The 27,447-nt window shown below is 40.4% G+C and overlaps 2 protein-coding genes across 6 annotated transcripts in view; both read left to right on the plus strand.

Moving 5' to 3' along the window:
- LOC129733915 (ABC transporter G family member 20) overlaps positions 1 to 14,126 on the plus strand; it is a 49,366-nt gene extending 35,240 nt beyond the window's left edge. For all 5 annotated transcript variants that reach the window (XM_055695529.1, XM_055695531.1, XM_055695530.1 and 2 more), the window contains 10 exons: positions 53 to 187; positions 1,903 to 2,199; positions 2,261 to 2,480; positions 2,566 to 2,948; positions 11,455 to 11,689; positions 11,905 to 12,269; positions 12,337 to 12,425; positions 12,526 to 12,702; positions 13,102 to 13,188; positions 13,263 to 14,126. In XM_055695529.1, the coding sequence (XP_055551504.1) occupies positions 78 to 187; positions 1,903 to 2,199; positions 2,261 to 2,480; positions 2,566 to 2,948; positions 11,455 to 11,689; positions 11,905 to 12,269; positions 12,337 to 12,425; positions 12,526 to 12,702; positions 13,102 to 13,188; positions 13,263 to 13,474 (2,175 nt within the window). In that variant the 5' untranslated portion in view covers positions 53 to 77 and the 3' untranslated portion in view covers positions 13,475 to 14,126. The remainder of the gene's footprint in view (positions 1 to 52; positions 188 to 1,902; positions 2,200 to 2,260; positions 2,481 to 2,565; positions 2,949 to 11,454; positions 11,690 to 11,904; positions 12,270 to 12,336; positions 12,426 to 12,525; positions 12,703 to 13,101; positions 13,189 to 13,262) is intronic.
- Positions 14,127 to 20,881: 6,755 nt separating this feature from the next.
- On the plus strand, positions 20,882 to 25,037 carry LOC129733356 (biorientation of chromosomes in cell division protein 1-like 1). The gene is made up of 6 exons (XM_055695178.1): positions 20,882 to 21,031; positions 21,103 to 21,420; positions 21,485 to 22,404; positions 22,467 to 24,458; positions 24,519 to 24,632; positions 24,695 to 25,037. The coding sequence occupies exons 2-6, from the start codon at positions 21,179 to 21,181 to the stop codon at positions 24,871 to 24,873; spliced, it is 3,447 nt and encodes a 1,148-aa protein (XP_055551153.1). The 5' UTR covers positions 20,882 to 21,031; positions 21,103 to 21,178; the 3' UTR covers positions 24,874 to 25,037.
- Positions 25,038 to 27,447: the final 2,410 nt, after the last annotated feature.

A 27,447-nucleotide genomic window follows, 5' to 3' on the forward strand; every position in this document is an offset into this window, starting at 1 on the left:
TTACGACAATTGACTATAAACTGATTCAAATTTTCTTCGTTTTTTTTTGCAGGATATCTCGGAAAACAACATTCACCATGACCGCAGTCGAAGTTCATTCCGGGTACAAATTCTATGGGAAGGCGAAAGATCCGAATAAAAAAATAGTACTGAACCACCTGGATATGAGCGTTACTCGAGGATCCATGTGAGTCTGTTTACAAACACCCAATCTGGCATAATATAAACGTTTTGATTGCCCAATAAACGGTTTAAACTGCCTAACATCTCATTAGAGTTTTTTTTTTTTTTTTGACATAACTCATAACTCTTCAATTGTGTTGTTGCCATCCATTATTCATTTTGACATTCAATGCACTTGACCCAACCCATGCACTTAACGCAACTACGGTGAACGTGGCGAACCAATTATTGCTATCTGAACCACGTTCACCAATTAAAAGATGCCTCATTCCAATGCCAGTTACGTTTCCGCCAGTGTAATTGGTCGCATAACAAACGAGCGAAAAAAAAGGAAACAACCAACGCAATCCACCTACACTGCGCCATATTTCGTTGTCAGTGGTTACGTGAGTTTTCGTTACAAACAAGTTCAGTTAACCCCTTTCAACACGAAGTGAAAGTTGAAACAACCTTGACATTGAGACAAAAATCAACACATCTTGTCCCCATTCGCTCGTCCGAAGCGCCGTTGCTTCGTTGTCGCAGTTCGCCCACTGCAAGGTTAAAGATCATGGTTCGAAAAAAGAGTAAAAAAGAGTACTTTAACGATGGTTTAAGGAAAAAATCGGCGTTTGTAAACTGATCGTGGAATTGGGATGTTTAGCTACTCACGGACTTTTGATTTTAATATATCAGGTAAAACAGTGTAATTTCCTGAGCAAAACGTGGTTTTTTAAAATTTTATATCATCATTCTTCGATTTTTAAATTAAAAAATAGAAATCGCTACAATGACAGTTTATATATGGGCGAACTGACATTGTAGCGATTTCGAGCAGATTTCGAGCAGTTTAAATTCGTGATTTGAAAGTTGAATGACAACGACAGAAAGTTTTTGAAAAACACGTTTTTCTTAAAAATTGCAGCTCTTTCAGATGACATAAAAAATTGATATAGCTAAACAACCCAATTACGTTGAGTAATGTTCAATCGTGCAGTGATAAATAAACAACACTGTTTGAAGCATACATTCTACTCTACTCTACTCTACTCTACTCTACTCTACTCTACTCTACTCTACTCTACTCTACTCTACTCTACTCTACTCTACTCTACTCTACTCTACTCTACTCTACTCTACTCTACTCTACTCTACTCTACTCTACTCTACTCTACTCTACTCTACTCTACTCTACTCTACTCTACTCTACTCTACTCTACTCTACTCTACTCTACTCTACTCTACTCTACTCTACTCTACTCTACTCTACTCTACTCTACTCTACTCTACTCTACTCTACTCTACTCTACTCTACTCTACTCTACTCTACTCTACTCTACTCTACTCTACTCTACTCTACTCTACTCTACTCTACTCTACTCTACTCTACTCTACTCTACTCTACTCTACTCTACTCTACTCTACTCTACTCTACTCTACTCTACTCTACTCTACTCTACTCTACTCTACTCTACTCTACTCTACTCTACTCTACTCTACTCTACTCTACTCTACTCTACTCTACTCTACTCTACTCTACTCTACTCTACTCTACTCTACTCTACTCTACTCTACTCTACTCTACTCTACTCTACTCTACTCTACTCTACTCTACTCTACTCTACTCTACTCTACTCTACTCTACTCTACTCTACTCTACTCTACTCTACTCTACTCTACTCTACTCTACTCTACTCTACTCTACTCTACTCTACTCTACTCTACTTTTTGTGTTAACAGATACGGACTTCTCGGAGCGTCTGGTTGTGGCAAAACTACCCTCCTGTCGTGCATCGTAGGACGAAAATTTCTTAACGATGGTGAAATCAGCGTCCTCGGTGGAACCCCAGGAACGCCCGGTTCTGGTGTGCCTGGACCACGAATCGGCTACATGCCGCAGGATATCGCCCTGGTGGAGGAGTTTTCCGTCAAGGAAACAATATATTATTTTGGGCGAATCTATGGAATGTCCACGGAGAAGATACGAGAGCGATACAAATTACTGAAGGATCTGTTAGAACTGCCGCCTGATGACCGGTAAGGGAGTGATTTATAGCACCTAAACAAATATAATTTGTATTTTCATAATCCATTACAGCCACGTCGGAAATTGCAGTGGTGGCCAGCAGAGAAGGGTATCGTTTGCTGCTGCCATGGTCCATGAGCCTGAACTGCTGATTCTGGATGAACCGACTGTGGGACTTGATCCTCTGCTGCGCGAGCGGATATGGCAATATTTAGTCGACTCGACAAGTACAAGCAAACTGGCTGTGATTATTACTACGCACTATATCGAGGAAGCAAGACAAGCTTCTTGTGTAAGAAAGCAGAAGGATTTTCCAATGCTCTGTTTCGTTGCAAGGATACACAGTAGGTAATTCCTCTAACAATAATACTTTTCAGATCGGGTTGATGCGGAACGGTATTCTGCTGGCGGAAGACACGCCAACCAACATTCTGGAGCGATTCAACTGCACAAACCTGGAAGACGCATTCCTCACGCTTTGCCAAAAACATGGTCCTTCGGAAGAAGCCGATGCAACCACACACCAGTCACACACGATACGTAGCATAAAAGCGATCGACACAATCGAGGATATCGGATCCGATATCAAAAAATCTATCCCGCCCCTGGCACCAGGTGTCAAGAAAAAAGAAATCAGTAGAAACTTCTACGAGGAAACCGGGCTCGCACGGACGGTGAAGGAGCTAATGAGTTTCACCACGAAACGAAGAATGAACGCTCTGCTCTCGAAAAATTACCTGCAAATGATCCGGCAGCCCGCGTAAGTATGTCTCAACCAACAACAATTAGCACCGCCAGTAGCCAGACTCTCTAACAGAACTCAGCACCCATCTTACTCCGACCGATGAACAGACCATCATGTGCATCCGGAGAGAACGTCAAGCATGATCGTTCTCAGCTCACGTAACCCCAATTCACCATAAATCATTCTTAGCAAGTAGCTTCTAGCGCCGAGGGAAACGACGAAACGACCTAAATCTACTCAAAAATAGATGTCATTCGTTTTGTTGTTCCTCCTTAAGCCGTAATCGGTAGTTCAAATTCACGAATTTGCCTAATATCTTAACTTGTTTACCTTCAATATGTGCTCGTGATGAGAAAGTTACATCAGTACTTTCTACCTTTGAATTCAGTCGACAGATGTCGCGCACCTAGCTGTCAGAAAAAGAGGATAAGAAATTGCTAGAAATGTCGGAAGTTTATATTTTGCGGAATATGTCCAGCAGGTCTTCGTAGAAAAAAACTCTGTCTTAAGGTCTACACTTTCCCCCAGTTCATAACGACAACGACAATTTGTTCTGATTAGGAGTAGACTGATAATACGCCATTTATTATTCCTTCCATTCATAAAACAATCCCGCTTAAATCATTATGTTTAATCACACAGGAAAAGCGGCTGTGTGAAGTTAACACCAAAATGACATCATTTCCAATTATTACATTCCAATCAATCAAAGACTTTCTGTAGTTGTCGAATTTTCTGTAATGAATTTATTGAATTCATTCGAATCGAAGGTGACTAGTACAAGATACCTGTCTCTTGCAGTATGCAGCAGACCCGATTGTCGCTGCGTGTGAACGAAAGTCGAACTAATTTGTATACTGGTAATTCGATGATGACGGCAAGGTGGCGAAAAGTGAAGCTTTTTTTTAATATCCTTGTATGGTCCTGCCAGCTAATGTTCGATATCCTTATACGGTGCTGCCATTTAAATTTCATTTTCTTCTGGGGAATTATGCACGATAAATTGATTTTGCTAATAACCACAGTTTCATGCGTATTTAAGTCATCAGATGGCAGCACTAACCGTTGTAAAAGTGTCGTGGGCATTATGTATGAAAAAACTGGAAGTCAGGTATCTCGCTCTAGTCATCCTCTAATGCAAACTCAAGAACTCCACTCCACTCCAGCATTTTTTTCTATTGTTAATTTTTCAATTGCGGTCAGCACAGCACGGTGTTTCTGGTGGAAGAACTTATATCGAATTAGTATCGCTCTAATACTTCTCATTCGAAAGCTTAAGGTGTCCTCTTCAATATGCTACCAAAATTGAAATGTTCTATCGGCGGGTCCAGAACAATTTTTGTAACTGGAAAGCTAGTAAAATGGGCACTCTGAATAGTTATCAACGATCTCCGATCGTACTGAAACGAACAACGAGTATTAGAGTGATAACATTTTTTTTTGAATAAGTTTTTTCTACCAAAGACACCTTGACAGCTATTGAAAACGGTAAACAAATGTTTGTTTTTTTTCTTTCTCATTTTGTCGTCTACAAATCCCCTACTTCTCTAGGTGTTTCTCTTCGAAGCCTGATACAAAAAGTAGCAACTTTTTATTTTATTTTTATTGCTAAGACAGTACCATACGGACGATAAGGTCTGATCGCGACAATAAGGGAATTCTGAATATGATAGGAAATGCTGCTGAGATAATAACACCATTGAGAGCACCAATGGCGCTTCTAAGTGCCATCAAATCATTGGATTGTGGAGAGCAATTAACTATTCTGTTAAGGACAACTTTGTAGCAGATAAAGTTCTGAAAATGGTAGAAAACGCCATCAAGATAACAACAGCAAATATGTGGTCGTTCCTAAAAGAATGGTTGGTTTTAGTTATCACAAAGGAATGCCTGTATGACGGTGCTTTCCACACAAACGAGAGATCCAAAATTCAGCACTGTGAAAGGTGATCTACAATCACCAGTGCGGTGTCTGCCGGTTTCCTCTGTAGGTTAGTTCGCTATGGGCAGCTGCGAGATATAATAAATCGCTGGTCGATTCTGTTTCCAGTAAATCAAAACATGTATGAGATTGCATGCAGCACCCCAGGCGGTGTTATCGCACAATGAGTTTAATTTGATTGAAAATTTGTAATGGTCGTTTTTTGTGGCGATGGAGCTAAGTTCCAGCGTTGGTCAGTATGTGGTCTGACTGCTGACATGAGGTCTTTAAAAAAAGGATGTTTTTGTGTCTAAATGATTGTAAATGGTGAAAAAAGTGAAAACCATTTTGGTTAGTCAATATTGATGAGCCATTCGGGCACCAAGGGGTCAAATGTTTTTAGAAAAGTTGTATTTTGAGCAATTCCTGATCTTTCTATTGCTCTATTTCTCATGAATTTGTCATTAAACCCCCTACAACTAGCACATTGTTGTAAAGAAGAGTGATAGAGCTTTCATTTGAAGTAGAAGAAAATTGGCCACTTTCTTGGGTCTCGCCGCCATCTTGGTTTTTATCAGAAAAACATATTTTTGAGCAAGTTCACAACCACCTAATTTAAATTTGGAAGGAAAAAATGTTTCAAGATACATTCATCTCCATTTATTGTTTTGAAACATTGGCAGCTTAGAACAATGATGAAACCACATTCATGAACTCTCTTCAAAAATGGCTTATAGGACAATTGGGTTGTTCAGCTATTGACGGATTTTCGATTTTATATATATATATCATCTGAAAGAGTGTATTTTCTGAGCAAAACGTGATTTTTTAAAATTTTATATCATTATCCTTCGATTTTTGAATGAAGAATAAAAATTCGCTCTAAATCGCTACAATGACAATTGGTATATGAATGAACTGTCATTGTAGCGATTTCGAGCAGTTTTAAATAGTGATTTAAAAAGCGAAGGACAACGATAAAAAAAAATTCAAATCACGTTTTACTTAGAAAATGCAGATCTTTCAGATGATATAAAAAACTGATATAGCTAAACAACCCAATTTGCGATTAATGAAAAATGAAATAACAAAACCATAACAAAACTGTTTCGTAGAATCACCGTTTTAGCTCAGTTTTTGTTCGATTTAAGATCTGTTTTTTGAAGATGGGTAAGAAACTGCTATTCCGTAGACAAACTTTTAGAATTTTGATATTTTGCCTTAAAAAAAATGGCGTCGAAAAAAAATAAAAAATGTGATTTCTCAAAAATTCAAAATGGCACCATTGTTGCCCCTTAAGGTGAAATTTGTCTAAACTCGGCAAAATGTGTTTTTGCCTCAAAATACATAAAAAATCATACATAGAAGCCAAGGTAAAAAAATGTTGCAGTATGTATTCCAACAACTTCCGGGCCTTCACAGCTGTCTTCGATTTTCTTCTGCTTCCAGTCCGCCGCTCGGTCGTCTAGGACTCCTTAAACGATTTTACCACCCGAGACATAGTTGTATGGGTGACTCTCAGTTGTCTTCCGATATATTTCATGGTCGCCGTCAGATTTTCTATGACGGCGCGCAAAATCTTCTGGAGATTTTCTTCTTGTTTTGATGACATCTCAACTAACACTGAAATTTTGTAAATGTAAATAATACACCCAAACTAGTTATATCCAGCTTTTCATAAATTTCTTTTCACGGACAAAAAAGCTACACACAGATAAAAATGGTGCATTCTTTCGTGTACAGGCCTTATTGAAGTAAGTGATGCGCTTATCATTCATATTCGTTAGGGTGGGGAATCGTTATATGGAAAATTATATATATGGAAAAACGAAACTTGATAGCAGAACGCCAGAACCAAGTTTTTTTTTGTTCTATTTGGAGCCCAAAACAATCCTAAATTTATCGGTAGTCGATTGGTTTAGTCTCCGCTTGGCGCATTGCATTTCAAATTTATATGGGGATTTGTATGGAAAAACCAACGTTTTTGCATTTTCCATTCTAAAGAGCTCAAAGTGGCTCAAACCATAGGTTTCATGACTTCAAATAGTAGGTTTTTTGATGCCTAACAACTTGGCCGAAGACAGTAAAGAGCTAGGGTGTCCCAAAAAAATACTGGAGCTGTTTGAAGTTGAATATGTCGAAATTTATGTTGCAAATCATTTTTTCTGCCAACACTGCCAGTGTACCGGCGTCAGCCAGATTTCCATCAGAAGTAACCTCTGAAACACGTTGTAGAATCTACCTCCGCCTAGAATATTGACCTGAATTTGTTTGTTTGATCCAGCTGAGTGTATAAACTCGTATAAACGACAGGTTATTTTGTGATGGGAATCCTACTGGCGCCGGTACATTGGCGATGTTGGCAGAAAACAATATTTTCTGCATTTAAATCGACATACCCAACTTTGAACAGCTATAGCTCTTCTTGGGGACATCCTAGCTCTTCGGTACCTTCTGTAAAGTTGTTAGGCATCTAAAATACTATACTTTAACATAATTGCATAGTGCATTATTAGATCATTATTTAGCTTTCTAGAAAGGTAAATGCAAAAAAGTAGGTTTTCCCATATAAATTTTCATGCAAATTTGAAATGCAATGCGCCAAGCGGGGACAAAACCAATCGACTTCCGATAAGTTCAGGGTTGTTTGGGGCCCCAAAAGGAATAAAAAAAACTTGGTTCTGGAAAATCGATCACTTTTCCCCACCCTATTACACATGGTAGGTACTGGAGCGGTCCGGATCCTGATTCCGATCAGTCGCTGTTTCAGCCACCCTTAACCCAAAGAAACAGACGCTCATACAAGCTGCTCTCCAAGGTGAACAACCCCCCCTTCCCTGTCAGTATACGACCATGTTTCCACCGGTTTACCGATCTTCCCTTGGTTGCTCGTATCCCAGTCGGTACCACGTGGAGGTAAGGATAGGAGTTAATGTCCCCACAATTCCCACTAATCAACTAATTGTTTACGGGGTTTGTTATTGAATTATCCCAAATAATAATCAATTTTTAATCTCAGCTATTTTTTTTTTTATATTTGAAAACAACTTTTTTATATTTATCATTTATATCCGTGCTTGTATGTGAGTTGTACCCTTCCGTCTCAAACTTTTGTTCTACTATACCGAGCCTCTTCCCATCCTACCAATATCGCCTGATTACAATTCCCTGAAAAGAACTTCCATACGTTACTCGGACCAGTTTTATCATAAGAAGGACTTTTTTTTGTTAGCAGAAGAGTCAACAGGGGTACTATTGAATTCAGTTTGATGGAAGGGTATGTAGTGGGGAGCCTAAAAATAAACCCATGTTAAAGTCCTTTGACAACTAAATGGCCTGATTCTACTAAGATTCGAACCCACGTTCACTCGCTTGCCATAGCGGACTCTGTAACCTTCTGGCTACGGAGCTTCCGTAAGCGTGTTAATTTGAGTTCACAAACTAACGCACAACGCTTTCTTTAAATTGAAACACTTTTTCTGATAAGGAACCATTGCATTCGAAGGAAAATCGCTTTCACTGCCTGTATGTTTGTTATTGTTGTTTGGACTGAATTTGAATCAGTTTTATTTTGGCATTCTGCTTTCGTTCAGCCTACTTGAAATTCAAGCAAATTTAAGATCATTTTCTCAATTTTTATTTTTTCTCTGGATTTCCAGAACCAGACGTGGACCGAAGTGATAATAGACAAATATTTAAACACCTGCAAGCTTAGAGTGGTGGATAGCTTTGACCACGGTGACACAACCCTTCCTTTCCGTCACAGTCGTGGAGATGCAGAGGTAAACTCGGACCCCGACAACAACGACTGTTACACCACATTTTTTACAATATCCTTCCTCACCCTAACGGTCGTAAGGGCGTGGCCGACACCGTTATTGATCTATACAAAGCGGAAGCTATTGAATTGTTGTACAAGATGGTACACTCATGCCTAGTTGGCATATACGCGGTTCTATGTGCAACTTCACTAGTTCAGATCCAACACGGAGAAGCAACAACGAAATGTGCGGTTGTTAAGCCCAAGATCAAGCTCTTCTTTACCCAAGAGGCTATTTGAAGCCAATTCATGATCATATTTCATTTTTATTTCTTCTGTCTAATTAAAGCGTCTTCAACCATTGTTTTCATCGTTATTTTTTCTGCCTTCAGAGATTTTGATCAGCCTTCAACCATTTTGAACTGAATTTAGAATTCATCTTTTTTATTTGAAAGAAATGTTTTCAGATGTTTCAATTTACATTTACTAGAGTTTTAATGCATTTTAAATTAAAGTTGATTTAGTTTTGCTTAAGATTGAATACTGGAGCTGAGTGTATAAACTCGTATAAACGACAGGTTATTTTGTGATGGGAATCCTACTGGCGCCGGTACATTGGCGATGTTGGCAGAAAACAATATTTTCTGCATTTAAATCGACATACCCAACTTTGAACAAGTTGATTTAGTTTTGCTTAAGATTGATATTTTTTCTAGTTTATAGTTGATTTTATAGGTTAGGTTGGATACTAACTTCAGATCAATCTTCAAACTGTTTTTCTGGTTTTTCTGCGTTTCTTTGATTGTTCACAGGCAGGCATTTTAGTTGAATTATGATTATGTAATTTTCCGATCGTGCTGTATTTTTTAAAGTTAGAGATATGTTAAAGATTATATTTTTTGGACTTGTGTTCGTTTGCGTGTGATAATATGTATAAAAAATTTGGAAAAGGTAATCATATGTAAATTTATTCATTTTGAAATTTTTCTTACTTTCAGATACGTTTATAAATTTTTTACGTGTTTTCAGTAGCTTAGAGCTATACTCAAGATTATTTATTTTTCGACTTCTTCTGGATTTTAGGGATGTTTTCCAGCATAATGGGTTTTTATGCTTTTTTCATTTTTTTGAGACTTTTTTAGAAAAAATACGTTAATTGGGGCTAAATTTTTGATTGTAGTTTTCGGCCTTTTTCAGACATAAGGTAAGCTCAATTGTTCCTGTTATTGGATTTTCCTATTTTGCTCCAATCGAAATGATATATTTTGTATTTTCTGTTTAAAATGTTTACAGTCAGTATGCTACTCGGAGCGTTTTCAAGCATGTTTGTTATATATTTTTATATTTCTAGCAGGAAAGATTTTATCTTCTCAGCTTCTACCGAAGCTTCCTGCCGAATTAAATTCTTTTTGTTTTTATCTGGTCTTATTTCTAGCGGCTTATAACTATTTTAGAAAGTCTCTCCGGAGTAGATTTCTGAAACAATTATGTTGCTTTTCTGGCTTAAGTTTTTTTTTTTTTTGTTTGCTTTGCTCGTTTCCTAGCCTTCTTTGGTTGATTTTCATTCGGATTCTTTTCATTTATGGCTTTTCTGGTTTGACTGGTTTTGGTCTGATTTTGAAATTATTATTCTTCGGGCATTTTATTGTATAATCACCAAATAAACCACAAAAATAAACGTTTTTGACTCTTGTTTGTAAAAAAAATATCCACGCGGACAAAGAGGGGGAGGGGAGGGAATTGGTCAATGTCCACCCTTGTCTACGAATGAGGACGGGGGGGGGGGGGCTGACATGATGATTTAGATTGCATTCGCATCGAGAGCACACACACTAGCATGCGTCATTTCCACCTTTAAGCATAGTTTACAGTTCCAAGCGAAGTGAAAAATTTGACAAGTGAAAAAGCGTAAATTTTCGTTTGCGAAATCTGTCGTGAAAACCCGTTTGTGGAACACGCAAGTATTTCACCAGCCTGCAGTTTACAGTTCAAGTGAAGCAAAATTCACGAGTTTACACTCCGAGCGATTGGCCGAGAAATTGGCTACAACTGACAGAATAGAAACGCACACAAGTTTTCGCTTGCTACTACTTTTTTCACTAGCGTTTGCATGCGTGAAAAAAAATAACCCCAAGTGAAAAAGATGAGATCCACAACCTTCGATTTCGTTGGATCGAATTTGTTTACAGTTCCAAGCGGAATGATATTTTTGCAGGTTGCATTTTTCACGAGCGTGAAAAAATTAACATTTTGTATGAGATTTTCACTTCGCTTGGAACTCTAAATAGGGCTTTATTCAAAAGACTGGGCTGCCAAAACAGAATTCAGGCAGAGTTCCCAGTCTTCTTGATGTGATGTTTTTGCTATAGATGTCATTTAAGCTTGACAAGATACTCTGAACAGTCATATGTATCAACATTGTAGCCAACAAAACCGAGTCTTTTGCTTTGGAAATGTGAACAATTGCAACATACCGGTTATTCGAGTTTAATAGCTTATATTCTTCACGATATACCGCAATCTATCTAATCACCCATTCAAAGAACATTCGTTCTAACCAAAACATCACTCGTTTCTTCTTTTCGTACAGACGGTAAATGGAAAACAAAAGTCTTCACCTTACATCAGACATAGACAACTGTCGACACCATTAAACATTTTTCCAAACTTCATTGCAGAACGGAAACGAAGACAATGTTCATGATATCCTCTTTATACGGTGCATACATCATTCGGATTAGCGCTGCTTGCTCTCTAATCGATTCCGAACCAAACAAAAAATAAAGATCGTTATAATTTATATCTCGCCCTTATCTCATTTTTCGTCAATATTTTTGCAGTGGAATGGTATTTCTGTTCCTTTTCCCCATATTTCAGTTGGTAAGTTTTTACGTAGCTATAGGTGGCAATCCGAAAGAGCTAAGACTAGGCATCGTAAACGACGAGGTCAGCAACATCCAGGACTGCTTCAACCAGTCGCTGATTACCACTTCCTTCCACGATGACTACGAGTGCGACCTTTACAAAGTGTCGTGCCGATTCCTGGAAACGCTCAACCGAACCGTCGCAATACAGGTGTGGATAAACGCAATTCTTTCATTCAAATTTTGTGTACCGTAACGCGGGGCGAACAAGCAACGTGTCGCAGTTTGTGCAACACGCAGTTATTGTTTCTAGCCGTCCATGATTATTCAATCAATCATCTCCTCCTAGTTTTACAGTACTTTTACACCATTTAAGTGCTAATTGACCGGCTCATTATTACTCTCTTTCACGCAATGGCTCACCAGGAATACTTCGAAGACTTCGAAAGCGCTTACCGGGCAGCCAAAAAGGGAACGGTGTGGGGATTCATCTACTTTAAGAACAACTTCACCGAGTCTCTGCAGGACGTGCGCGACAACGTCCGCGAAGCGGAGCCCGGTTCATTTCATAACTCGGAAATCAAAGTATATCTGGACAAATCCGACCAGCAAGTCACCTTCTACCTGGAGAAAAAGTTGCTCGAAACGTACAAGCAATTCGCCGAAACGCTGATGACCGACTGCAATCTGCCGAAGCAGCTGGCGAATATTCCGATGTACTTCGAAGATCCCGTGTACGGTACTTTCAACGATGAGTTCACAGCCTTCATGGCACCCGGCGTTGTCATGACGTAAGCAAGCCATTTCATTAGCGAAATTAACACCTACGGAATTGAATGATCTTTTTCATTTTGACAGAATGATCTTCTTTCTTGCCACGCTGATTACAGCGACGATATTTATCACCGATCGGCTCGAAGGTGTCTGGGATAGAACGCTAGTCGCGGGTATGTTTGATTCGCTTTTCACGCGAGAACTTCTGAAAAATTTCATGTTTTCGTTTTTATTTTTTCCTTTTTCCACACGCATACACATTAAATGCGCCAGGTATCACAGCCCTTGAGCTGCTGTTAGCACATATAATTACGCAAACGTCGATTATGCTGCTGCAATGTGTCGAAATAATTCTATTGGCGACGTTCGTGTTCGACGTACAGAACCAGGGTAGCAACATAACGGTGGTCGGTCTCTTGATGCTGCTCGGTTTCGCGGGAATGCTATACGGTGAGTTTATAGTAATTACTGATTTCAGTCGCTGTCTCAAGCATATGCTACATGATCATACATTCAAATCGTATCCTGAGGATATTCGTCTAATCTAATGTAGTTGAAGTATCAGGCAACAGTAAATTTAAATGAAGTTTGAGTCGTGAGACAATTATTCACTACTAGATAATTCTAGAGCTAGCGAAAAGTTGACGTTTGTGCCCATCTTTTTGATTGTAAACTCCAAGCTGTATAACCTCCAAAGATTTCAAGCTTATTACTACTTTTGTGAATAACTTTAAAAAAAGGAGGTGTAACTATTTTCATGATTCTCAATAAATAGAATTTCAACAGGTTTTTTCCTTCTGAAACTCCTATCTCCACAGAAGACAATAACGATCTATTTCCCAATTGCAGGGCTTCTGATATCGATATTCTGCGACGCTCATTCAACGGCCAACTTCATGGCAACGGGAAGCTTCTATCCAATGATAATAATGTGCGGTAAGTTTCGTGATCAACGAACCTCGTGACTACATAGTTTATCGGCTTTTGTTTTCGCCCCGTCCTCTCCGCAGGTATTCTCTGGCCGCTTGAAGGAATGCCCAAGTACCTGCAATATTTGGCGTACTGCTTTCCTTTTACCGTTCCCTCAATGGCGGTCCGGAATGTCCTAGCCAAAGGGTGGAGCATAACCAATTCCAAAGTCTACATGGGCTACGGAGCAGTTGGCATCTGGATAGTCAGCCTGCTGCTGCTGTGTTTGATAGGGCTTAAGATTAAAAAGTAGCAGTAGGGAACGACCATCTGATTTCATGAATAGCATTTGAGGTTAAATTCGAAACAGCATTGTGTACATACTTATTTTCATGGTAAATTCGTAAGTTACCCCGATTGGTTGTTCAATCGAGATTCGATATTGTTCAGATACATATTTTTTACGAAAGCTACTGTACAGCTTTGTTCAATAAGTGTTTGGTGTATAAAAGAGTGACTATTAGAGTTTGATAGGTGAACTTTGCATACCGAGCTTCGTCATAAGTTTTGATTGAAATGAAAATCCTATTTTAAGTTTTAACAGTCTAGTTTGTCCGCAAAAACAACATTGTCTGTCTTTATTGTCACTCAAAATTACGTGCAACACAATAAATATTATTTTATTTTACAAAAGTTTGTTAATCTCTCTCTTTGTCTGTAATTTCTTTCTCTCTGAACTAGAATCTATTTTAACCAAAAAATAAACTTTATACGCCGAATATAAAGCGTAATGTAGCCCATTTGCTTGAAGTCTGTTATGTGTAGAGCTGGCGAGATATCGAAGCAAGAATGTAATGTTGTGAATTAAGTAATTTATTGATATGATTGACACTTTTTGACGTTAATTGAAATTTTGTCGTGATGTAGATTTTAACATAAAGGTTACGCCGGGTCTGCTCTTATGGCTAAAGAGACCACTGTTTTATCAATGAGTAGTGATGTATCACTTCCGAAATCACTTCAGACGATCTACACAAATAAAAATTATTCTCGAGTTCGGTAATGCTCCTTTTTTCTTCTCCCAGATGGTCTCGAGGTACGGTGCTGGCCTTACAAGCCAGTCGTCGTAGGTTCGAGTCTCGGCTCGGGAAAGACTGTTAGTGTTAGTAGGATCGTAGCGCTAGCCCCGCAATAGCCTGTACACTAAACAGTCGGCTGCGAAGTCTGTGTATAAATAAACAGAAGGTTAAGTTCCGAAGCGAAATGTAGCACCAAGGCTTTGCTTTGCTCCTTTTTTCTCTTGCAAGTCAAAACATCTTGGGACTGAGAGGCGATCAGAGATCGACTGATAGATGTGCAAACAATTTACTGCCTGATTCTTTCTGCACCTGAATAATGCCACTGCTCATTATTCAGTACCAAAGCAGTGACATTTCGCTTCACAGCAGTATTCACACCAAGAGAACTTTGTTGTCACTTTCGGTTTCTGGTACTTTTTCAGCTGCGTACCGTTCAAAAGAATAAATTTCATTGCCCACTTCAGTACCTGAATTTTACAAGGGATTGAGATAGGAAAAGAAATTTCTTTTCAACTACATACCGCGCTTTAATAAAATAAATTGAATTTGTTTTTTTAAAGGTTGCCCTTAATCAACAGAACTGTTACTTACACTTTTTATTTACGAATATTTATGATGATTTCTGTGTGACTGAATCATTGAATCCTCTATGGAAAAATGAGGCGTATCACACGGCAACCGAATACTCTTTATTTATACATGCGCACTAAAAACCCAACGACTATGAATACGAGGAAGTCTTTGAATATGGAAAAGCAAATTATGAAAATAATCGCAATAGATTAAACAATGTTAACTGGCAATTTATTCTTAAGAATAGAGGAAGTGTTGACGTGGCGGTGGATACTTTTTATGAAGTTTTATTTGATATAATTAAACTTACCCCTTACCCCTGAAGAAAAGGAGACGTAGTGGAAATACAAAAAATCCTGTCTGGTATAACAGTCATATTAAAAATTTGAAAAACCGTAAACAAAAAGCACATAAAATCTATAAAAGACACACTAGTGAAAATTTAGCAATCTATTTGGGTATATGTGATCAACTGAATCTTGCCATCAGTAATGCGTTTGATGAATATAATGCAAAAACTGAACTTGAAATAAAATCCTGTCCGAAGAACTTCGTTACGTGAAAACTGAACTAAAATCTGACAATTTTCCCTCCATAATGCATCTTGACGAAAATGTCGGGGATAACTCGGAAAGGATTTGCAATCTTTCTGCGAAATTTTTCCAAGAAACCTTTACAACATTTTCTGAAGAAGATCGCGACCACGATTATTTTGCATTTTATCCAAACTTCTCGAGGGATATTGGTTCAAATTTATGTGCAGGATATTTTTCAGGCGTTGAATAGCTTAGATGCCTCAAAGGGTCCTGGACCTGATGGAATTCCGCCAGTATTTATAAAAAATCTTGCAACGGAACTTACAGCGCCATTGTTCTGGCTCTTCAACATGTCATGTTTCATGTCATGTTTCTAGTGCCTATTTTCAAATCAGGCCGGAGATCCGACATACGTAATTATCGTGGAATAGCCCTATTTTCTTGCATTCCTAAACTATTCGAGGTAATTGTAAATGAAAAACTATTTTCCGAAATTAAAGACCGAATAACTGAGAAGCAACATAGCTTCTTCAAGGGCCGTTCAACATCGACCAATTTACTTGAATTTATAAATTTTTCTTTGAATGCAATGGATAATGGAAACCATGTAGAAGCTCTTTACACAGATTTCAGTAAGGCTTTTGATCGCATAGACATACCAATGCTACTTTTCAAATTGCAAAAAATGGGACTTGAGCCAGAACTCCTGAAGTGGCTCGAATCATATTTAACTAATCGCCAACAAATAGTTAAATTTAACGGACAAAACTCAAATCCGATTCTAGTCACTTCTGGTGTCCCCCAAGGCTCTCATTTAGGACCTCTTTTTTATCTTGTACGTTAACGACATTTCCTTTATTCTCAAAAAAACTAAAAGTGTTAATTTTATGCCGACGATATGAAGCTCTTTTTGGAAATAAGAAATGAAGAAGACATCAATGCATTTCGAAATGAAATATACATATTCTACACATGGTGTAAAAAAAGCTTTCTAGAGTTAAATGTAAAAAAATGCAACCACATATCATTCTGTCGAAAAAGAACAACACCAAACATTACAATATCATTAGAAAACCAAACTGTAGCAAATTGTGAAAGAGTTAGGGACTTAGGAGTTGTCTTAGACTCCAAACTAACCTCCATTGACCCCTACAACACAATAATCCACAAAGCTAATAACATGCTAAGATTTATAAAGCGCTTTTGTTACAACTTTCAGGATCCGTATACCATCAAAACATTATATGTAGCCTATGTAAGATCGATACTGGAATACTGCAGCATTGTATGGTCACCCTATACAATCACACACGAAGAAAGAATAGAATCAGTACAAAAGCAATTTCTATTGTATGCTCTTCGTTAATTAGTTTGGACATCATTTCCTCTTCCATCATATGAAGCTCGTTGCATGCTCATAAACATACAATCGTTGAAAGAGCGTCGTGAATTCGCAATAGTGTCATTTGTAAACGACATCGTTTCGCAGCGCATTGATTCAACTACACTCTTATCTAAGCTAAATTTCTACGCACCTCTTAGACAACTTCGAAACCGAAACACGTTTGCCACCAATCATTACCGCACAAATTATGTAAAATTCGGACCCTTGAATCGTATGATGACCACTTACAATCAATACTGCGAAACCATTGACTTTACAATGTCTCGGCATGAACTTAAACACTTTTTTAGCTCAATACGCAATCGCAACGCTTATTGAAAAAAAAAATAGTTTGTAAGTAAACATTGTATTAGAACATTAAAATATTGTATATTGTTTACTTCTGATTGACGAAATGAATAATGTATACCTGAAACTATAGTATATTTCCAGAAATTATTGGTTCGTACTATACAAACAGTTCATTTGTATATAACAACATTTTATCGGTTCAGTACGACGTTAAAAATGGAGAATTCGAATCTCGGAATCGAGAGACTGGTTGGCAGAGAAAATTGGATCACTTCGAAATTCGCCGTACAAACTTATCTCGAGGTGGCAGATCTTTGGAAGCCATAGAACCCAAGAAAAAGAAGATGGAAATTTGGAATGAACCAGGGCAAGAACAAGAAGGCCAGAGGAAAGAATGTTGTTCCTGAAATTTCTACAACGTACGTGATGCAAAAACAGCTCGGGAAGCATTGACGAAGCTCAACAACGCGTTCGAGGAAGGTGGCCTGATGCGGGAAGTTGGTCTGTTTTAAAAGCTGATTCGGACTGACCTGGAATCGTGCGGAACCATGGAAGCCTACGCGAACAGGATGACATCGATATGTCACCAGTTAAACGAAATTGGATTCCCGATTCCGGAACGATTTGTAGGTGTTTTGCTGCTAGCTGGACTTCCTGAGCGATATCAACCCATGGTCATGGTTCTGAAGAACTCGGGAATAGTTCTACGGGGCCATCCACGTACTAAGTGGATTCCCCCCCCCCCCCCACCCACCAAAACTGTCCAGGTGGTATGTGGATGGCCCCTAACGGGGTTTCTATAAAAAACAATTGGCTGTTGCCAAGTGAAAAAACAGCAATCGTTGCTAAGCGTAAGTTCAAAGAAAAACCGAAATTCACTCATATATTTCTGAGACATTTCCTAAGGTCCCTAACGTAGCTTTGAAAATCCATCGATGAAAAGGTTCCTCCTGCCGTTCAAGTTTCTCATCGATAACTGGTGTCTATGGAAGCAGACGTCGAAGAGACAATCCAAGACTTATTGGAAAAAATATCATAGAACGACCTGAAGGACCACTGAGTTGGGTTTCACCGTTGGTACCGGCTCGAAAGGCGGATGGTAAAATACGCTTGTGCGTAGATATGCGAGCTACCAATCGGGCAGTTAAACGAGAGAACTACCCCATGTCCAATATCGTCGCAACAGTGACTTCGATTGAAAAGCTTGCTAGACTGCCCAAGATTGATTTAGGAGCCGCGTATACTATCATTTTGAACTCGAGGAGGGAAGCCGTCATATAACAACCTTTGTGGCACGCAACGTGGTCTATAGATTTCGTAGGCTGATGTTCGGTATGAAAGCAGCTCCGAAGCTGCTCAAATAGACATGGAGAATCTGTCTAGGGGTATAAGCTGTGTAATTGTATACAGAAGAAAAACACGATTCTACGTTGAAACTTGTATTGCAAATACTGAAGGACATGAACATGCGGATAAATGAACAAAAATCGGTTTATTAGGTCACAGAAGTGGTATTTTTGAGGCACTGCGTGAGTAACGAAGGAATACATCCGACAGATGAGAGGGTACAGGCGATACTTGAATTACAAGCCCTATCTCCGGTTACCGGGCTAAGATCGTTATTGGGGCTCAACGTTCATCATGAGAGAATTGCTTCACAAGGATTCTTGTTTCAAATGGACAAGTGTTCACGATAAAAACCTCAGTAATGTTAAGTCAGCATTGGGGAAAATCGAAACAATGGCACACATTGACCCGTCGGATGAGACGCTTTTTATAACAGATGCAAGCCCATATGGACTAGGAGCAGTCATGGCTCAACTGAAGAATGACGTGCGTAGACCAATATCCTGCATATTTGAGAGTTTAGCAGCACACGAAAAAAAAATACCGCCAAACCGAGAAAGAATGCTAAGCAATAATATGGACAATTGAGAAACTTCTTGTTTATTTATGCGGTACCCATTTCACGCTCATAACCGACTGTAAACCCCTCGAATACTTGTTCAACAGAGTTCAATCTAAACCATAGGCCCGTATAGAGCGTTGGATACTGAGACTGCGAAGTTTTGACTTTGTAGTCTGATATGAACCAGGAACAAGCAACACCGCAGATCCTTTGTTAAGGATGCCCTAACAATGTACCATGCAACACCCCAAGAAACAATCGGAATATCATCAGAGCGAATGATGTTGGTACGTGAGACCAGGACTCGAATTCCATCAATACATACACCATACGATTTGCAGTGGTAGGGGGCTAGAGATAGAGATATGGCAAGGGAGGAGTACCATAAGCAAAGAGCGGACGATCAACGCCACGTAAGAAAAGAACATGAATTGCGAGTAGGAGACACCGTGCTTATGCGCATCCGGAACCCAGGAGCCACAGAGTCAACCTTCAAAGGGGAAGAGTTCGACGTGGTGAACGTGAATAGAGGTGCAGTTACTTACCTTACCTTACCAAACAGTCCCAAGCCGTGGTGTGGCCTTTGCTGTACGTAAGAGTCGTCTCCATTTCACTCGGTCCATGGCTGCAGTTCGCCAGCTCGTGCGAAGCGGAAATGGAGTTGTAGTTAATGCCAACAAGTGAACGATGAAAGTTGAAGCTTTTGGTATAGCAACTATTAATCCAGTGTGCCAGAAATATGGAGCTGAGATTCCAGTACACGATGTGCCATTCATCCCTCATTTGGCGACAAACCTTCTGTCGGTGGCGCAGATTGTGAAAAAAGGATTTAAGGTGGAATTCCAATCCAGCGGCTGTGAGGTCTACAATACGCAAGGTAAACTGGTAGCGATCGGGGACGTCGAGAATGATTTATTCAAGCTGGCGCAGTTGTGAGAGGCCCGGCATATGGCTAGTCGGGCACTGTTGCTCAACAGTAACTTGGCACAAACGGATGGGACATCTCAACTACAACAGCATTCCATTTAGCAAGAGCTAATCAAGAGTATCGAGGTATCGTCACCATTGTTGTTATGTAACGTTCATCGACGATCGATTTCGGAAAATGTTCGTTTACTTCTTGAAGACACAATCTGAAGAGGAGGTCCTTGGTCCTTTCAAAATATTACAAGCACCAGCGGAGCACCAGTGCGAGCAATAGATTAAAATCCTGCGAACAGATAATGGTAAGGAATATATCAATAACGATTTTCAAAGTTTCCAATAACGATTTTCAAATAACCAACAATTATATCCAGAGGCCTATAAACGTCAATATTTTGCCTACCAATCATAAATTCATCACGGCGGTAATATTTCATTTCAAATGCTTACAAAACTTATCTTATCCATAGAAAGTGCACATTGTACTGAAAACAAATGTTGAGTTCTTGTTTTTTTCGCATCCAACACGACATTTACTCGAGAATAAGTCTACCGACAAAATGGGACGCTTACTCTGTTTCACTTGTTTTAGGGCAAACCAACCAAAAAGTGGGTACCAGAAACGCTGGTACCAGAATCAATGAATGGTAGATGGAAAATGTATGGAGTTTGACAGCCACAAGAGCCCCCTGATTATATCACAATTATACGCCTCATATTATTTCTCATATTAGAATGTTTGAAATGACGGCCATGGGGCAAGTATGAACAGTGGCGGTGATATGCCATCTTATTTGCACATACGTAGAGATGTTAGCCCGTGAAACATGAAACGATGTCAAGTACCTGCAATTACCTTTTATGTCATATCCATCGGGTAAATTCAGATTTCCTTGTGAACGTGTTTGTGCTAGTTCAATCTACTTAATATCTACCCAAACATTAGGTGAACATTGTTTAGAGTCCATGTTTTCGCTGCTAACGCTTCTCACTCACACAGAAACGAAAACCAAAACGAACAAGGAAAACACGGAAAGCATTAGCAACGATTTGTCAACGTTTTCATTTTCGGCTGACTGCATCGCAGCAAAAATCAAAACATTAAAAACGCGTTTGTTGTGAAATTTGTTGGTTTCATATATTTCAAGAAAAGGTAAGCTCTAAACACAGTATTCACTAGTAGAACGTTTGTTTACTGGACAAAGATAACATTACTAATTATAGAGTACGGTGCGAAGAGCTAAACTTTGTATGGTGCACAGTGCTGGAGGCAATAAAATAACACGCAAATCCAGTCAAAATGGAAAAACTTGCCGATGATCCCAGCTTCATCGATGCGATTGTGCATGAAGTGAAGTCTCAGGGTCTATTTGACCAGTTCCGTAAGGAATGCCTGGCGGATGTTGACACCAAGCCGGCCTATCAGAATCTACGACAACGGGTGGAGACTTCGGTTGGAAAATTTTTATCTCAACAAAACTGGACCGACAATATTCGGCACAAAAATCAGCTGCGGGAGAAACTGCGCAAAAATATCATAGAGTATGGATAAGCTTTGTTTTTCGTCTGTAGTTCACTATTAAAAATGAGGTTCCTTTCATTGCAGCTCCGGTTTCCTAGAGACAGGTGTAGAACGCATTGTAGATCAAGTGGTCAATCCAAAAATATCGACTGTGTTTCATCCCAAAGTAGAGGAGATTGTTTACAACTACTTGGGTATTGAAAAACCAAAACCGACAATTAATGGGACTGGATTGGATGTGCAGACTAATTTTCTTCCCGAAGACCTCGAGGCAGTCAGTCCAGATTCGGATAAAAAATCCTCCAGCACATCGTCGGACATGCAGATCACGATGGAGCAACCCACAATCGAACCCGAGCTTAATGAGTCCAAAGAGATTGTTGATGATTTCGAGTCACCTGCGTTCGAGCCGCTCCAAGTGCGTCCACCCAGTCAAACGAAACAAGAAAGCAGTGATTCAAATAATACTGCTATAAGTGGGTTGACTTCACAGGAATCTGTAGATGATGACAATCCTATACCGGTGGTAAACGAAGCGGTTACTCCGCATTCAGCAGAGAACGTAAGCAGCATTACAACCGGTCCAGAGGCATCAAATCTCGACGGAGAGGCTACGGTTGCTACGACCAGCCCTGAAGTAGGAGCCACGGACTCACAGTTGTCGCAAGTCTCTAGCAACAGTCGTCTTTCAATCATTACAAACTCTGAGGGTAATTTACATCAGCCAGAGTCGGTCCCAAATCTGCGGCTTGACATTACGGAGGAGGCACAAATGCCAAAATTCAACGATAACTCCAACGGAGAAGAGGGTGAAATTATGGATAGTGATGACAGTGAGGCAGGCGATCAGCAGCTCGAGCCACAGAAATCGAATTTTGATTTGCATAAGGAGTCTTACGAGTTCAAAGGAACCGAGCGAAACAGCAGGATTGTCGAGAACGAGAAGGAGGAGCCTGTCGAAAATGAAACAGTGTTGGTGCAGGAAAGTAACGCTGACAATTGTGGTAAGTTTACATAACAAGATGTGAAAAAATTACGGTATTCATTTTCTTGTATTATTTTATAGAAATTGATGATGAAAAAGATAAGAATTTGAGCTTGTCCAGCGAACAACCTAAACAATCTCCGTTGGGTTCGAACAAATCTGACGACGATTCATCACAATCCGAACGATCACTCAGGATATGTGAGGATTCTACGATGGAGCCGAAAGTGATGGATACGGGCAGTCAACTCGATAACTGTGATTCAGCGAAAACGCCACTGAATGACGAATATAGTACAGAATCAGCTCCGGATGTGGAAAAGATGGATGGTTCACAAGTGGAGGTCGTCACGTTAGCCGCCGTGCAGCAACACGCCGATGGAGAAAAGGTTTCTGATCGGCGTCATGTATCTCGGAGTCACCATCACAATAATCGTCACGAGCGTAAGCATGCATCTTCTTCATCTCAGCGGCACCGAACCGGCTCTTCGTCGCGCGATCGTCGATCCCATAGTTCGTCCAAGCACGGCAGCAGCACAAGTGGTAGCGGCAGTCGAAAGTCGGATCATCGCGATCGGAAAAGTGAAAATGGCAACAGTCATTCAAACGGTGGGCATTCGAAACGAAATTATGATAAGAAAAAAGTAAGCGACGATCACTACAGTTCCCATGATAAATCCTCCAAGAAACGACGCTCTACCGATCGTGATTCCAATGACGGTGCTGGTAATGGAAAACCTGCAGAAACAGGGAACGAGTCATGCATCTATGGTGGTTCCACCGGAAACAATGAATCGGCAAAACAATCCCCTGAATCACAACGACGGAGCGGAGGATCACGGGAAAAAACTTCTAAACTAAACGATTCGATAGAGTCTAGTTTCGAAGGATTTGAGGAAGAACAAATGGTGGGCAATCGCAAGTATTTGCCGAAAACCGTGAATAAACCTTCCAAAACAGGGAACAAACAATTAAGTGGTGTTCCGAAGGGTCCGAAAAAAACAAAACGTAATGATAAAAGCTCGAAAGATACGGCAAGCAAGCCGGATTTAAGTAATATGGATGTTTTTTCATTTTCTTTTGAAAAGCCATCCCAACCGGGTAAACCGGACGAGCAAGCCAACGATGAAAACCTACCGTCTGCTGTGTCAACCGTTGATCCTGGATTTGTTACGGATGAAGACAGAGTGTTAAGGGAAGATAATACTGACGTACCCGGCGTTGAATCACTGCAACAGCTGGCCGAGGGAATCATAATTTTGGAGCCTACAGAAATCGAGAATCTTGGAACAGGCAGCGATGAAGTGCAACAGCTTTCGCATAATAACATTGCTCAGCCTGAGTCGGCGAATCTGGTCACCCCTACAGTTCTACCGGTGGTAATCGATCAGCTCTTGTCCAACGGAGATAACATGGATCTAGAGCTCATAATAGCTGAAAAACAATTTCGTGGCGATGAATCTATGCTAAGCCAAATTCAGCACGGTTTAAAGATTATGAAAAACAAAACAAAAAAACCTAAAATTGCTTCCAACTTTATCGAGGCACGCAGGCTCATGAAAGTTCGTAAGCAAATCGAGCGCGAAGAGAGGAAAAACCGTGAACAAGCATTGGACTTAGTGAAGAAATTGATCAATCATAATGGAAGCGCTAGTGATAATGATCAAGGAATTAAACTGGATATCGTATGCCAAAGCAGCACTGTGCCATCTCTCTCGCCGCCAATTGTTGAAACGGACCCTGAAGAAGATTTGCTATACTTCCCCGAAGCAAAGGAAGTTTTTGCAACAAACCTCAAGCTGTTGGAATATTTGCAACAAGAAGAAAGGCTTGTAACACTTGATACTGAAACGGAAATAGACAGCACAATACACGTCACAGCTTCTGCTCCGCCTTACGTCAGTTCATCCAAAACGAATGCTTCCGAGAGTTCGACTACCGTTGGACAGCAAATGGAATCGATAAGCTTCTTGGATGCCAACCGGAAAGCCACGAAACGGAAGCACTCAAATTCATCTTCGAGTGGTGACCACAAAATATTCAACGATTCTGCAGCTAGTATGGATTTAACAGGTACCTAATTGGAATTTGATTATATTTTATCACCACGCCACTAAATTACCTTGATTACAGTAAACGACGCTTCGAAAAGACCGCGTGTTCCGAATTCGCGCATCGGTAAAGCCAGACGGGTGGGCTTATCGAAGCCAAAAAATCACAGCCAGATGCCTAACAGTATCAGTACTGGTAATACAGCAGGAATTGTGTTTTACAAGGATGTTTCAATAATAACTTTTTTCTCGTTACAGAGCTCAGCGTTGTGATTTCCGAAGCGACCCCCACAACTGAAAGAGCATCTCCCTCGGCGAACAACAATAACAATGGTTCCATAAAAGGTCAGCGTTATTCCAGTGATGACTTGTACAAACCACGTCCCGCAAACGGACTCCGAAATCGGTCGCGCACTCGTGCCGGCGAGGTGCAATAAAAGTAAGGTTGAACCACTCTTCAAATTTTTGTACTAATTCTAGTTCTGTAACATAAACTCAGATTACGATTACGGTTGATAGTTGGAAAACAATGAAATTTTCCATGTTCTTGTAGTTTTAAATTTGTCAATAAGTAATAAAATAGGTCTATGAAACTACAGAACTAAGCATATATTATTTTTGTATACCTTCCCAAAAGAACAATCTCAAGTAAATGGAACCAAATTTGGCATGTGGAAGTTTTTGGTTGTAAAAAATATTTGGATGATAGTTCGACACCCTCCCTCTTCTAGAAGAGAGGGGTTCCATAGATTAGAGTAAAGACAAAGGAGCGTGTACAAATAAAATACAAATTCCTTCGCAATTCAAAAACTAATCAAGCAAATGGAACCAAATTTGGCATGTGAAGGTTCTGTGATGGTTTGACACCCCTCCATACTCTGGAAGGGGAGAGGCTCCTATACAAATGAAACAGATATTTCAACCCATTTCTCCGGAAAATAAACATTTCTAAATCATGACAACATTTGTGGTTACTAGAAAACAGCTAAAAATGGCCGGAAACCACCTAATATCGGAACTTCCGAAGCCAGAATAATTCCCAGAGGCCAGAAATTGATTCCAAATGGCATTTTTAAATCCAAGATGACAACTTCCGGTTTATTAAAAGAAACCGTCGAAAGTGATCCGGAATCGTTATGATTCACAGAAGCCATTTTGAATTTTGGATGGCGACTTCCGGTGTTTGGGTGTTTCCGGAACCAGAATAACGCCCAGAGGCCAAAAATTAATCTCCCATGCCATTTTGAATCCAAGATGACGAATTCCGATTTCTCGGAAGTCGGTCTATGTCTGTAGCTCGTCAGCCATGTCGTCAGCGGAAGCCCCACAGGTCGTCTTCCACTTGATCGAGCAACTTTGCCCGCTGCGCGCCATCTCGGCTCGTACCAGTTGAGTCGTCATCAAGAACCATTTTCACCAGGTTGTCGTCCGACATGCTGACGACATGCCTAGCCCACCAAAGTCGCTCCCGTTTTTCGCCGTTTGAACGTCCTTCCAGCAGCTCGTGGTTCTGCACTCCACCACAGATGATACGCAGCTCCTTCTCCACGAGCATGGTCCAGATTTCGTGGCCGTAGAGGAATACCAGTCAGTTCAGTGTTTTGTAGATGGTCAGCTTCGTGCGGTGACAGATTTTATTCGTGCGGAGCGTCCTCCGGAGTCCAAAGTAAGCACGATTTCCTGCCATAAGGCGTCGACGAATTCCTCTGCTGGTGTCGTTGTCAGCGGTCACCAGTGAGTCCAGGTACACCAGGTCGTCTACCATCTCGATTTCATCACCGCCAACATGAATTCGTGGTGGGATTGAGTTGATACTGTCTTCTCTCTACCCTCTTCCACTCCTGTACCACAGAGAACAGACTAACAAGCAAACGATAAAAATGTGTAAAACAGATTGCGCACACAAAAATATACTCTCCGAATTACACCCCCCGTCATGCTGAGATGTGATGTCGCTACCGTCGCCGTAGAGGGAACGGCATAGCCAATATGTTTTAACGTCAGAAACAACGGGAGTGATACACTAATGAAAATACAGGCTGTTTAGCGACGGTAGCGACATCACACTTTACTTTACCATTTAGCATAACGAGGGGTTTTATTCGGAGGATAATTCGTTTCACACATGCAAAATTTTACACACTTTTTTCAGACCATTTATTCGTCGCCTGTTAGTCTGTTCTCTGTGCCTGTACTTAGTCTTCAACGCGTTTATGGCCAGTCCATTTCGTTCGGCTTCAGCCTTCAGTCTGATGTACGTCTCCGTCATCTTCTCAAGGGTTCGTGCTACAAAATCAATTCCCTCTTCCCTCTTCGATATTTGACGGGACTCGAGAGTGTTCCCGAAACTCGAATTACGCACATCACCTGATCCACGATCACCACCCTCGCAAACGGTGATCGTCGACGGCACAGAATTTGAGAGAGTACTTTGCAGGCGGCGTTCAGTAGCGTGATTGCACGGTAGTTGCAGTAATCCAACTTGTCGCCCTTTTTGTATATGGAACACACTGTACCCTCCTCCTCCCAAATCTTGGCAATAACCCAGTATAGCGCCTAAGCCAGCGATTCGCCACCATGTTTCAAGAGCTCGCTGGGAGTTAGTCTGCTCCAGAGGCTTTGTTGTTTTTCAGCCATCCGATCTCCTTTTTAACCTTCTGGAGGTCAGGGGCTGGAATTTTGTCGTGATCTGCTCGTACACCGAGATCTACTACCACTTCGACGTCGACCTCTGCTATATCGCCGTTAAGGAGCTCGCCGTAGTTCTGCTTCTACCTTTCAATCACCTCACACTTGTTCGTGAGAAGGTTGCCGTCCAGGTCCCTGCAGATGTCGGCATGTGGCACATAGCCTTTGCGGGAACTGTTCAGCTTCTCGTTGAACTTTCGTGTGTCATTCGCACGGTACAGTTCCTCCATCGCCTCGCGATCTCGATCTTCCTGCTTGCGCTTCTTTTTCCATAAGACCGAGTTTTGCCTGTTCCGTGCGAGTCGGTAATAATAGTTCTGCCT

The sequence above is a fragment of the Wyeomyia smithii genome, chromosome 1 (genome assembly GCF_029784165.1).
Source record: "Wyeomyia smithii strain HCP4-BCI-WySm-NY-G18 chromosome 1, ASM2978416v1, whole genome shotgun sequence".
NCBI classification, from domain to species: Eukaryota; Metazoa; Arthropoda; class Insecta; order Diptera; family Culicidae; genus Wyeomyia; species Wyeomyia smithii.